The following is a 12708-nucleotide window of genomic DNA, read 5'->3' as shown; positions in this document are numbered from 1 at the left end:
TTCAAGCGTGGTTTTCCAGGGGAAGAGAAAGTGCGAAACCAAGGGGGCTTTGCTCTGGTTGCTGGCTGTGTGGACAAACCTGTCACCGCGAGCCTGGCCACGGGGGAGTCCCCAGGCTCTGAGGGAGCACGAGTCCCACAGACGCACCCCAGCGCCACCCTCCACCTGGCAGCCTGCACGGGGCGCCTGGCAAATGTAAATCTGCCTCGCGACGGGGGCTCTTGCTCCGGGAGCCAGGTCAGCGGCCCCCCAGCATCGGGAGTGCCACGGGGACACGTGTGGGGGACTCACCTGAGGAAGGCCTGCGCTCGCTTCAGGTGGGGCGTGATAAGCAGGAAGTCGTCCACCAGACGCAGGAGCAGGCTGCAGGGCATGGGAGAGCCGGGCTGCGGCGGCGTCCCCGTTCACGAGGACAGGTGCAAAGTCACTTCCCCCAAAGGACTGAGCCAAAGGCTGACCTCGCAGGTCGTGGGAGTGCCGGGGGCGCACGGGCAGGGACACAGCTGCGGGTCACAGCCGGTGGAAACACCCAGGCCCCGACAGTGCTCAAAGCCACCACTAAGCCTACACTCGAGACCCACTCATGACCCCCCACGTGACTGAACATAGAGCCACAGGCCCCTGTCCACACCCAGCGGACCCGAAACGCAAGGCGGAGGTGAAAGCAAGTCGCCGCACGCGCACCGAGGGTCCGTACCCGTCCTGCTGGATGCCAGGAAACAGCCTGCGCTCCATGTCCCCGTAACACAGGCTGCACAGCAGGGTGGACAGGACGGAGCCCTGGGGGATCCCCTGACACTGGAGGTACGACCTGGGGGACAGGACGCAGGTAGGAGGAGGCCCCCCGGGTCTCGCACTCATTGCAGACACACGTGCCGCAGCCCACAGACACGCAAACCACACGCACATGGAGACCCACCACACGCAGACCAGCACGCGTGTGGACCATGTACGCAGACTGCAGACACACACGCAGACCAGACAGACACACAGACCACACTTGGATGCAAACCACATACGCAGACACACAAGCAGACCACACACGCTGGTCAGGCGCCGGCGCACACCCCAGAGTGCACGTGGATCAAGGGCCACTGTGCACCCCATGGAGCCCTGACAAATGTCTGTCCACACGTGCAACGGTCCACATGGGTCTGACCTTTTCTATAAAGGTCCCCGCAAGCAGAGAAGCAGGTGGGGCGCCTCTGAGGGAGCCCCGGGGGGTGGACACAGCAATGACCTTTGCCCCAGAGCAAGTTCCCCTCCGGTCCGGGTGCTGCGGACAAGCCCGCGGCCTCTGGGAAGGCGGCCCGCGGTACACCCGTCAGCAGTGTTTCTCAGGACGCACTTCAGATGTAATTACAGGTAACAAGTGCCACAATCAGTCATAACATGAGAATAACGAAACATTCTCTAACTAAAAAGCTTCTGATTCCCAGAGCACAGGGAAGGATCCCCGGGAAGGTGCCCACATCTCCAGCTGACCTCTAACGACCTTCACCGTGAGCCGGAACCCTCAGGACCGGTGCTCTCACCCTACCCCGGGGGCCCCCGTGGGCACTCACCCAGGAAAGTCTGCTTCTGTTTCTATAAATAAAAAAATTATCTGCTGACATTTAAATGCCAAAGGACTCCCCAAGCCCCAGGAGCCGCACGGCCGCAGGGTCTGCAGGCGACCGCAGGAAGACGGCAAGGACCCTTACTCACTTGCCCCCGATCCTTATGACGTGGCTGTACACCAAGCTCAGGAAAAGCTGGAAAAGGCCGCTGCTGGCTTCGTTCAGAGAGTAGCTCTGCGAGAACAGACGGACGTGTGGGCGGGCGGGCCATGACTCTGGCCGGGATCCAGCCTGGGGATGCCGGCCCGAGGGCACGTCGCAGTGTGTGTCCCGCAGCGGCGGGCAGGAGCCCGGCAGCCAGTGAGCACAGGTCTGCGAGCCGCGGTGGCCAGCCCATCCCTGGTTCTGCAAAAGGCCACAGAGCCACGGGGCTGAGCTGTCCCCTGCCCTTGGAGGCAGCGCCTGCTCACAAGCAGGAGGAAGGCGTTTCCCCCAGAGGGTCCGTTTCAGGCGGGGACACAGGGTGAATCCAACTTGTCCTCCTAAGGGGAGGGAGCGTGTTGTCGTTCAGCCTCATGATCAAAACCGAGGGAGAAGAGGTCTCAAGCTTCCCACGAGAACTGCTGCTGCCCCGCGGCAGACAACCTGGCGGCGTAGAGCCCTAAGGGGCTGCCCCGGGGCATCTCCAGCGGCAACCGGGGGCCACCGCCGTGTCCACACCCCGCCCCGGCACACATTGTGGCTGCCTCGCCCACCTGCTCGATGACCACGGAGTCCCTGAGCGAGGTCGTCTCCTGCAGACGCTCCACAAACTGTCTCATGTACGGCGGGAGGTCTGTGAAGGTGGACACCTGCCGGCAAAGAGGAGGGGGTGAGACAGCTGCGCACCCTGGCCCGGCGGGCGGGGGTCATGTCGCAGGAGACCTCATCCACGCCGGGGACGAGCAGGTGCCATCTGGGAACAGGAAGCCGCAGCGCTGGGAACAGGTACGGACCGCGGAGCTCGGGAACCACCCACCTGGTCAGTCCCCTGTCTTTGTCTTTGGGGGGGGTCCTGTCTTCCCAAGACCCCCCCCTGATGCCTGAACCTTCACCGTGGGAGGTGGAGCCCAAGCAGGAGGCAGTGGGGGTCCCGGCCACCCAAGCAACCAGGATGGAGGAGCTGGTCTGGGGCGGAGGAGACTGCAGAGAAAGGAGCCAAACCGCCATTTCTTCCCTAGGCCCACTGCCTCTGGGCACTGGGAGCGCCGGGGGCTGCTGGGAAGGGCCGCTGAGGCAGGGAGAGGCCGTGGAGGGGACCCAGGCGCTCTCTGGTGAGCACAGGGGCCACGGCGGGGAGGGGGGAAGGGGGCCAGCGGCCAGCGCCATCCGAATACAGCGCTCACCACTCCCTCACTGTGGGGGGAGTCAGTCTCCTCCGCAGAGAAAACCAGTATTCTGTGAAACCTATGGTTCACTGGCTTCGTTCAAGGCTGGCCGCTCACGGACACCAGCGGCAGGCGTGACCACGAGGGAGACCACAGCGGACGTGCCGGGAACCTGCCTGCGGCTGAGGCCGCTACGGAGTGGCCGGGGTTTGAAGATCAGTCCAGACCGACAACGAACAACACAGCGAAACAAGGAGAAAGGAAAGAGGAGCCAGAGACAGAGTCCGAGAAAGCCACCCGCGGCGCTGGGAGCTGAGGGCAGGGTCGGCGGGGCGGAGAGCCCGAGGAATGGGCGAGCCAGCCGGGGGTCCCACGGAGAGAAGCCGCAAACAAGCCCCCACAGGCGTCCCGGAAACCGGCTCCCGTGCACGGAGCACTGAGTGCAGGAGCTGCGCCCACGGAAATGCCCACGGAAATGCCCACGGAAACGCCCGACGGCATCGCCACCGCGAGACACAGACAGCGGACCAGAAAGGAAGTGGAGTCAGCCACCCAACCCTGCCAACCTGGCTCCGTCGACGTGAAACACTTCTGCTCGTGCAAACATCCCGCTTGTGACCAAAAGGGCAGAGACAGATGGAGAAGGCACCTGGACCAGGGGCTGGCACCAGACACGGGAAGAACCCCGAGAAGTCCCTGACAAGTGGCTCACAGCTTGTCGCAAGCAGGAGCTGACCTCACGGGCCTCTCACACACGGGGACACGCAAGTGGCTTCCGCAGGGCGCTGGGCAGGCACGTCGTGGGGAGGCTGGACCCGGCACAGTGCGGCCGCCCTGATAGCGTGGCCGCGGGCTCAGCCGGCCCCCATGGCGCACATAGCAGTGTGGTCAGGCACCGTCCGCCGACGTGCAAGGCTCTGCCTCAGCAACGCCCCAACAGCAACGCGAGCTCTCGCCAATGGATGCCCCATCGGGGGAACGTCTACCCCACCGTGGGCGCCCGCTGATGCCCACCCAGCAGGAGGCAGAGCCCTGCCAGGCAGCATCGGGGCAACCCCGCCACGACCGGAGAGGGAAGGACCGCCACCCATGTTCGGGCTCGCCTTGGAGCAGAGGGAACCAGACAGGAAGGGCATGTCCCGCCCCACGTCACATTTGTGGACTTCGAGACGGGTCCCTGAGTCCACATGGCTGACGTCAGAGCAGGGGACACTCTGGAGAGGGGTAGGGGGTCCGGTGGGCACCTGTGACGTTCTGCGTCTCAACCCCATGGTGGCTGCCACCTGCGCCACACGTGTCAACCCCCCACTCCTTGTGGCTCAGGGCTTGCGACCCACACTTAGCCTCACGCCGCAGGTGCTCCCGGGGGCTCTCCCCAGACTTCCCGGGTCAGCGCCTTTCCCTTGGCAGCCTTCTAGCGCCCCCATCACGGTGCGCTCCGCAGGCCTGGCTGCTCTGACGGGTGGCGGGAAACTGCCACAGGCTGACCGGGCCGCTTGTCCTTCCCCAGGCCCGGGGAAGGGGGGAGGGGCACCCAGACCCTCAGCTCTGCTGTGTGGCAGGGGCAGCGAGTGAGGCCCAGGCGTCCACGCAGTGCTCTCCTCTCCCGCAGCACTGGCCCATGGGGCTCACTCTGCCCTCAGCATGGCCTCGGGCCAGGCCAGGCTCCCACGGGGCGTCGGCAGGGACATCAGCCCCGCCGCAGCTGGCATCCCGGGGGCCCGGCTTCTGGAAAGGTACAGCAGGAGGCAGCGGCCCACGGGGTGAGACTCAGACGTAGCAGCAGTGAGAGCGTGGGACCACTTCTGGGGCTGGGGGAGGGTGGGCAGACCCACGGCACGGACACGTCCACACGAGACACCCTCATCAGGGAGCACACGCCCCATGGCTCTTACATGTCTCTTGAAGGACCTGCGGACGTGCCCCTGGGCGGTTCTCCGGACCACGGCGTAGCGACGCAAGCAGTAGGTGTTTTCATGAGGCCTGAGCACGTTGGCGACGACCTCGGCCAGCCTGTCCTGGGGGAGGGCGTCGTACGCCCCCGTCACGTCCACCTGTGCGGGACGGACGTGCTGTTTACGCGCTGTGCCCGGGGGGCCCCACGGATGCAGGAGGACTGAGACACCCTGACTCCCAGCGTCTCCCGTCTCCGGGGCACACATCTGTGCCACGGCCCCCAGACCCAGCTGCAGGGCAGGCCTGCGACCCTGTCTACACCCGGAAATGTGACGGGGCTTCCCCAGGGGATGCTCTGTTAGTGCAAACTCAGGGAATGAAGGCCAGCCACAGCCCATGACGCAGGGCCAGCTGGTCGGGGGGACCACTCCCACAGGCCAGACGTGCCCAGCTGGCTCACTCGGGCATGGGCTCGGGATGGAACCGGGCACCCACCTTGACGAAGTACAGGCGGGGCGCTGGGTCCTGGGCCCGCACGCGCAGCACAAAGTCGTGCCAGGCCCTGTGGATGTCGTCCATGCCCAGCACGGAGGCCCCCAGGAGTCTGGGGCGCCGGGCCCGCTCGTAGTTCAGCACACTGAAGAGCGTCTTCACTTGCGAGGTGAGATGCTGGATCTGTGGGGCCGGCCCGGGGCAGAGGCAGCACCCCCAGAAGACGCCCATCACACAGGGGCCACGTCAGACCTCCCTGCCTCGGCCTGCTGGGCCCCACAGGCCCCCCAGCATCCCCCAGACTCGACTCCAGAAGGGCCAGAGGACCGATCGCCCCACACATCCTCGAACCCTGGCTTCTCCCTAGGGACCCGCTGCAGGGTCTGGAAACTGCGGAAAGAGCAGCTGCAGGCGTCTCTCTCCTCCTCCTGCTGAGCGTCCACCAGACGAGGCAGGGACCCCACAGCCCACCATGGAGGAGCGCCCCTTCATGCAGACCCAACCCGGTGTCCGGTCAACATCAACAGCCTGGCTTTCTCATCCGGGGACACACACGACAAAATCACCCCCGCTCTGTGGAACCACTCAGAAAGGGTCAGAGCTCTGGTGACAGAGATGCCGTTGGCGGGGACCACGGAGTGTGCCAGGCACGGGGTGACACCTGCGGGGGAGGCGTGTGCTAGGCACGGGAGTGAGATCCCGCCGGGGGTGCTAGACATGGGGGTGAGACCCATGGGGAGGGGTGTAAGGCACAGGGGTGAGATCCTGCGGGGGAGGCGTGTGCTAGGCACGGAGAGGAGGCCCTGTGTGGGTCACTGGAACCCCAGCAGGCTGGTGGCAGGTGAACGACCCAGTTCTGTCGTTGGCTCATGGCGAGTACCGAGGACCCTGCTGCTGCAGAGGTCCAGAAGCCCCAGAAGCCAGGGGCTCGGCGTGGCCAGCTTGTGTCACAAGAACCTGTGGGTCCCCGGGGTCTGCCTAGCATCCTGCAGGCCTGGCATTCCTACAGGCTCCTTGTCTAACTGTGGGCACACGTCCCATCAACGCAGCCTGACCGCCACAGACCTCCTCCTGGCCTCCTGTCTACCTGCACACCGAGCCGGGGTTCCTGGGCTCCTGACTTAGAAACGAAACAGCAGCGCTGACCTTCTTGTCTCGGCACAAGGCTCTGGCTCCCGCCACATAGTCCATGTTCACGATCGGCCGCAGCCCACCGGGCTTGGGGAGGAAGCGGAGTCTGGACGTCAGGAGAGTCGCCCTGGCTTCGTGCTGTCTTCGCACCTCTGCGGCGGACAGCTCTCGAAGGCGCACGCTGGTGCAGTGCTGCCTGAAACACAGAGCCTCGTGGGCCATGGCTGGGCGGGTGCGCGGGAAGCGCAGGGTGGGCGGGCCTGCCTGAGAGCCGCCGGGCTCCTGAAGCGCCCGTGCCAGACACCAGTCACCCAGGATGCCGAGGCCGGCCACCTGCAGGAGCCCCTCCCACAGCAGGTGCCGGACACCAGGGTCCCTCCAGGCAGAGCCCTGGGAGGCCCAGGCGGGAGCAGCTGTGACCCTTGGACAAGGGTGGGTGAGGGGGTGACCGATGCGGCCCCCCAGAGGAATGGAGCCATCTCTGCGTGGGCCTGTCAGCTCCCGGCAGCCTCTCCCCCACCACAGCCCACAGGCCGGCCCCAGCAAGGAAGCGCGGTAGGCGAGCCCAACCCCCCGGGGCCTCTGATGCCCACCAGACAGAGGGACAGTTTCCATAGTCCCCACAAGGACTCTCGGGAGCCATGAGATAGCTGAATCATTACACAGGCCACACTGTTACCTCGAACCCACAACAGAGGTTGCCCGACCCTCTCCCAGGTGCCGGAGGACACAGCCCAGCTCCCTCGGCGGAGATGCGCTGAGTCAGGGCACGGGCTTGGCCCAAGTGTGAGACGCAGCCCAGGAGCACCCATGTCGCCACTTTGGGGCCTTGCCAAGCCCTGTGAGGACACAGCCTCCTAGCCAGGGCTTGTCCTTCAGACTGGCAGACTATCCCCGACGGGACCCCGAGCCAGCCTGTGGCCAACACGCTCCTTCAGCGGACAGGACACAGCCCTGCAGACAAGCCGAGCAGCCACTCCGGCAAGGCAAGCTGGAAGGTTCTGCCTCAGGGGCCCCTGCCCGAAGCACACCTGTGCCGGATCCTGCCTGCACACCACCCACGGCCCAGACCGTCCTGCTCGTTCTGCGTGAATTCGAGGAGCATTTGACCCACATACCAGGGTCAAGCCAACGACCTGCCTGCGAGCTTGTTTCCATTCAGTACAAACTTCTCCCCTTTCGAGAGCCTGGACCCCAGGTGGCACAGACTCTGACATCTCCAGTGAATGAAAGGGGCCCCAGAAGTCCGTGCTCAGGGTGGGACTCCCAGTGAGGGGTACCCGGAGGCATGGAGCCAGCTGGAGGGTCAGGACAGGGGGCTGTCATCTGTGCACACGGGGGGTGCAAGACAGGGAGCTGTCATGTGCACACACAGGGGGATGGGACACAGGGCCGTCATGTGCACACACGGAGACAATTGTGAGCGCGCGGCACTGGCAGAGACACCTGACTCCCAGGGTCTGTAACGGGCTCCAGACGCTCTTCCGGTAGAAAAAGAGCCGGTTCTTCTGAAACGTGGTTTCCGTGACGTAGAAAAATGACCTGAGCAGCTCAACCACGTAGGTGCCCATCAACCAGCACAGAAGCCTGGCCAGGACCCCTTCTCTGCGGCGGTGCTCGGCGGCCGGCACACTGCAAGCCCCTGGAATGGAAAAGGCACAGACCACAGTGTCCGCTCTGCCCGTCGCAGCCACACTGGCCGCTCAAAACGGGCAGGCGGGGACTGAGGCTCAGGGAACACGATCCTCGGCCCGAGGGGGGACACATGCCATTATCACATGTCTGCTGACCGCAGGACGAGAACGCTTTGGACTTGTGGCGGAATAAGACATTACTGGTTTCATGTTTCCTTTGCTACTTTATAACGTGGCTACCAGAGTTTCAATGACGCAGGCAGTCCCGTCACATTTCTACTAGACAGAGAGGGGCTTCGTCATCCGTCCTGGCTTCCGAGCAGGATGGAGAAGCAGAGACCCGCTCTCCCTGGGGGGACCTGGCCATTCAGCAGCATCGCCGCTAGGCAGCAGGGTCCAGACGTACCTGGGGCTTCCCAGACCAAACCACATAGGGGCTAAGGGCCGCCAGACACTGTGCAGCTGGGAACAGGCACCAGAGAGCCGCGAGAACTTAACACAGGACCGTAGACACGCACCACGGGAATGCGACGTCACTCCGTGCGGCCGGGGACACGTGCCACGGACCCAAACTGTCCTCTGTACTCTACTCTGTGCACTTGGCAGGAAGGGGACCCAGAATCTGGTCTGGGGGAGAGGACAGAACAGTGAGAGAGGGGCGGGGACACAAGGCAGGGACAGACATCAACGACCACTGACCAGAACATAGCATGACCTCTAACCGGGGGCATGACTAAGTGGGAGATCACATCAGGCCCTCGTGCTGCTCAGGACAAGGAACCCCGAGAGGACAGCAGAGCTCGCGGCTCCCAGCCGCCACCGGCGCAAACCGGGAAGGAGGGCGGAGTGGGAGAGGCACATGGCTCCCTGCAAACGCGGACTCGGGCGCAGGAAAGGCAGACCAACTGGGAAGAAAGATGAGGGGCGTCGGGCACGTCTAGAGTCAAGGAAAGAAGTCCGATTCTCCAGGTTAGTGGAAAAGATCGCCGGACTGGACGAAAGCCAAAACAGCAGCTGCTGACCAGCAGGGCCCAAACCGCGAGGCTCCAGGAAGGCTGGACGCCGACGCCCGCCAGGAGAGAGCTGGCGAGCCACTCGGGGGCATCAGGACAGAAGTTAACGTAATGGGCGTGTCCCCAGACTGCCCCACATCTGCAATGCTCACACCTGGTATAACCTGACCAATACCATCGGAACAGAGAGGAACGGACAAACCCGCCCCAGAGGAAGACAGCACTGCCCCCAGCATCTCACCCTCAGCACAGCGATGGGGGTCTCGGGTGGCGTGAATGTGATGGCCGGCCGCAGGCCTGCAGACACACGAGGACAGGCACGTCTGCCCACCTCGAGCAGCCCGGACCCCGCAGACAGGCCCCGCACAACCGAGTCACGAGTCAACAGAAAAGATCACTCAGAGCCCAGCAGCTCGCCGACCAAAGACGACATCGAACAAGAAACGGAAACTTCTCAGAAGCGACTGAAACCGGACACGGGCAGCAAACAGAAGCTGGCGCACAGCTAAGACACAGCCAGGAAGGGAGCACGGCCGATCACCGGCCGGGCACTCAGACAGGCACACTGGCGACCCTGATGGCAGGGCGGGGGGCAGGGACACGGCTCTCCTCCCAGTGAGGACCCTACGGAGACACCAGACTCCACTCCGAAGGTCAAGGCCCCTGTTCAGACCATGGTGGGCACGCGTAAGCCCACGGGACGGGATGACAGAGCACAGCCACACAGACCCCCCGTGCCCAGGGTCAGGGAACAAGAGCTGCCACCAGCCCAACACGGGCCGGAGGGGGACAGGCTGTGGGGGCGGGGGGCACCTCCCCAGGTTTCCTCAGGAACCCATTCTGTGATGTCTAGTGACACTGGGCAGCAGATGGGGACAGCCCAGCAGTCTGGCCTCTGGGGATGGGGACAGGAATAAGAGGGCATAGTGGCAAGCAGGATGCTGGTCGAGGCTGGCGTGACAGAAACCGAGCCCTGCCCAGATGACGGTCTGCCCGGGGAAGAGGCGTTCCAGCCGGGTAGGGTGGAAACGGTGGCCCGAGGGCCATGCCTAGAGAACCCTGGTCTCATCTGTTCAGCCCCGTGGGCAATGTGCGTGGCCACAGTCGCGGGAAGGACCAGTCCACCAGGGCCACGGCTCCAGTGTTCAAGGACACAGGGAGGTCCAGGGGCTGGGCCCATCACTCGGGAAAGCACCAGGTCCTTCCTGTGTGCGGTGCACGGGGCACGGCAGACCTCGTATGAAGCTGGGGACGGGGCCACGGAACTCAACACTTTCCACCAGGTGAGTGGTAGCCTGAGAACACCGGTGCTGTGCTGGACACCTTGGAGGGTCAACCATGCCGCGCCAGGAAGGGAGTGGCTGGTTATGGGCACACAGGCATGTCCAGTGCGAAAGTTCTAGAAACATGCTGTGCAACACGGCCCTTACGCTCTGCAACGTGTCCTGTAGACTAAACCATTCATTAGGAGGGTGGATCTCAGGCGGCATGCTGTTTTCCCACGATTAAAACACAAAACTTACATGCCCAAGTTATTGGAAAGATGCTCAGAGCCTCTCGGGGAAGCGGAAAGGGTGTCCCCTTGGAGGCCATCACAATCCCGATCTTTGGAGATGAGACGGGTGCACTTTAAGCCCTGCCGTGGGAGACTGAGATGGATACCCCAGGAGGTGACCCTGGTTCGGAGAGGGCTCGCCAATCTTCTCATCTAGGAGTCTCAGATGTCTTGCAAGCTTGGCGGGGGGGTAGATCAAATGGCAAAACCCCAGGGTCTCTCCTTGTTGCCACTCCCCACCAGGGACCGTGGTCGGTGGCTGGACCTGCATCCCCACATCTGCTCCCCGCGCGTGTCCCCAGGGCCTGCCTCAGTTCATGTAAAGCGGGCAGGAGGGGTCAGAGGCGGAGGGAGGGGCCTGGTCCTGCAGGTCCAAGCAGGCACCTGCGGCCTCTGCTGCTCACCTGGGCTCCCCCGCAGCCAGGCGCAGTCCTGCACTTTCATCTTCCACGTCAGCTCCTGCGGCGAGAGCTTGGCGTGCTTCCCCAGAGAGATGAACTTCTTCACGTTCCTCAAGAAGCGGCGCTGGTTGTGCCTGGAGCCCCAGAGCGCGGGGGGCACCAGCCGGCACAAGCAGGCCCGCAGGAAAGTGTACACCTGCCAGGGGCTGCTGTGCTGCCGCAGAAGCCGGACCAGGCGCCGAGGGTCCGTGTTCTCCTCGGGAGCTGCCACTGGCCTCTCCAAAGGGCAGACGCCCACTCCTCCGTGTGCCTGCTTGCTAGACGCCTCTCCAGGGGCCTGCGCCCGAAGGGGGCAGTGCGTCCTGAGGAGCGCGCGGTATGGGCACCGCGCGTGGTTCCCAAGCAGCTCCTGGAACAGAGGCCTCATCCGCCAGTAGCGCGCGGGAAGGCGGCGCGTCCTGTGGGAAGCCCCTGCTCTCTGGGGCCCGGAGCCCAGAAAGACCGTCTCCACGAGTTTCCGGGCCCCAGTCAGGCTAGGCGGCAGGGCGCTGAGCAGGAAGGAGGGGCGCAGTCGCTCCCTGCCTCCCGAGCAGTAGAGGAAGTGCTTGGTTTCGGGGTGCGCTGGCTGATGGGGTACTCCCTGGGGTCCCTGAGATGGCTGTGCCGTGGTGGAGCTGAGACGAGTCCCAAGGGGCCCTCCCTCCCAAGAGGCGGCTTCTGCAGCGACCCTGGCAGGTGTCACTGCGTGGGGTTTGCTGTCACCCCGGTGGGCCTGGTTAGACGGCCTGTGGGTCCCCTGCTCCGGCTCCGGGGTCACGCTGCGCCTGGGCCTCTTGGCTAGAGGCGGACTGCTCCCGGATCTGCCCTGCCGCCGCCGCCTTGCGCCAGACTTCCAGGCCTGGCGCGTGGGTCTGAGGTCCTTCCAGGTCCCAGGACTGTGGCCCGGGGACCCGAGGGGCCGAGCCACGGCGGCGGGGACGCAGAGGTCGTAGAGCGGAGGCCCACACACCTGGTAGGCGCAGCTCGGGGCCACCAGCACGTAGAGCGCGCAGCACGTGAGCAGGTGCGCGAGCACATCGTCGCCCACGCGGCGCAGCAGCAGCCCCCACGCGCCGCTGCCGCGCAGAGTCTCCGTCACGGTGTTGGGCAGGTAGCTGCGCACGCTGGTGGTGAAGGCCAGGGGCGGCCCGCCGCGGGCCCCGTCTAGCAGGGCGAAGCCGAAAGCCAGCACGTTCCTGGCGCCGCGCTCGCACAGCCTCTGCACCACCCGGGCCACCAGCTCCTTCAGGCAGGACACCTGCGGGGCGTGGGGGGCGGGTCCTGAGGGGCTGGGGACCGAGGCGTCCGGGGGCCCGGGGGCCCGAGCGTGCGGCCCTCCCCCTCCCACCCCGGCAGGCCCGAGCCGGGTTCCCGGGGCAGCCCACCTGGCGGAAGGACGGGGCGACGGGGGGTGGCCGCGCGTCCCAGGGCACGCACACCAGGCACTGGGCCACCAGCGCGCGGAAGGCCGCCGGGTCCCCGCGCCGCACCAGCCGCCGGCCCTGGGGCCCCAGGCGCCGCAGGAAGGAGGCCAGGGGCAGCACCTCCCGGTAACGGCTCCGCAGCAGGGCGCGCACGGCGCGGCACCGGGGCGCGCGCGGCATGGCCGGAGAGGGGCGGG

The 12708-nt window shown here is 65.2% G+C and overlaps 1 protein-coding gene across 6 annotated transcripts in view; it reads right to left on the bottom strand.

Moving 5' to 3' along the window:
• Window positions 1–12708, bottom strand: part of TERT (telomerase reverse transcriptase) — a 21002-nt gene extending 8294 nt beyond the window's left edge. For 4 of the 6 annotated variants that reach the window (XR_006609434.1, XR_006609433.1, XM_045089226.1 and 1 more), the window contains exons 1-10: window positions 12473–12708; window positions 11052–12345; window positions 7892–8087; window positions 6461–6641; window positions 5318–5497; window positions 4822–4980; window positions 2315–2410; window positions 1708–1793; window positions 698–811; window positions 292–363 (exon numbers count right to left, since the gene is read on the bottom strand). Coding sequence is in view for 4 of the 6 variants with exons in the window: in XM_045089226.1 (XP_044945161.1) it covers window positions 292–363; window positions 698–811; window positions 1708–1793; window positions 2315–2410; window positions 4822–4980; window positions 5318–5497; window positions 6461–6641; window positions 7892–8087; window positions 11052–12345; window positions 12473–12691 (2597 nt within the window). In the remaining 2 variants the exon portion in view is untranslated. Of the gene's footprint in view, window positions 1–291; window positions 364–697; window positions 812–1565; window positions 1588–1707; window positions 1794–2314; window positions 2411–4821; window positions 4981–5317; window positions 5498–6460; window positions 6642–7891; window positions 8088–11051; window positions 12346–12472 lie in introns of all 6 variants that reach the window. The other 2 variants (XM_013064504.2, XM_045089231.1) reach the window with 2 other exon arrangements.

The sequence above is a fragment of the Mustela putorius genome, unplaced genomic scaffold (assembly GCF_011764305.1).
Source record: "Mustela putorius furo isolate JIRA1106 unplaced genomic scaffold, ASM1176430v1.1 tig00000107_pilon_pilon_pilon, whole genome shotgun sequence".
Lineage (NCBI taxonomy): Eukaryota > Metazoa > Chordata > Mammalia > Carnivora > Mustelidae > Mustela > Mustela putorius.
The sequence above is the reverse complement of the archived record's forward strand: the minus strand, read 5'-3'. Positions and strand labels throughout refer to the sequence as shown.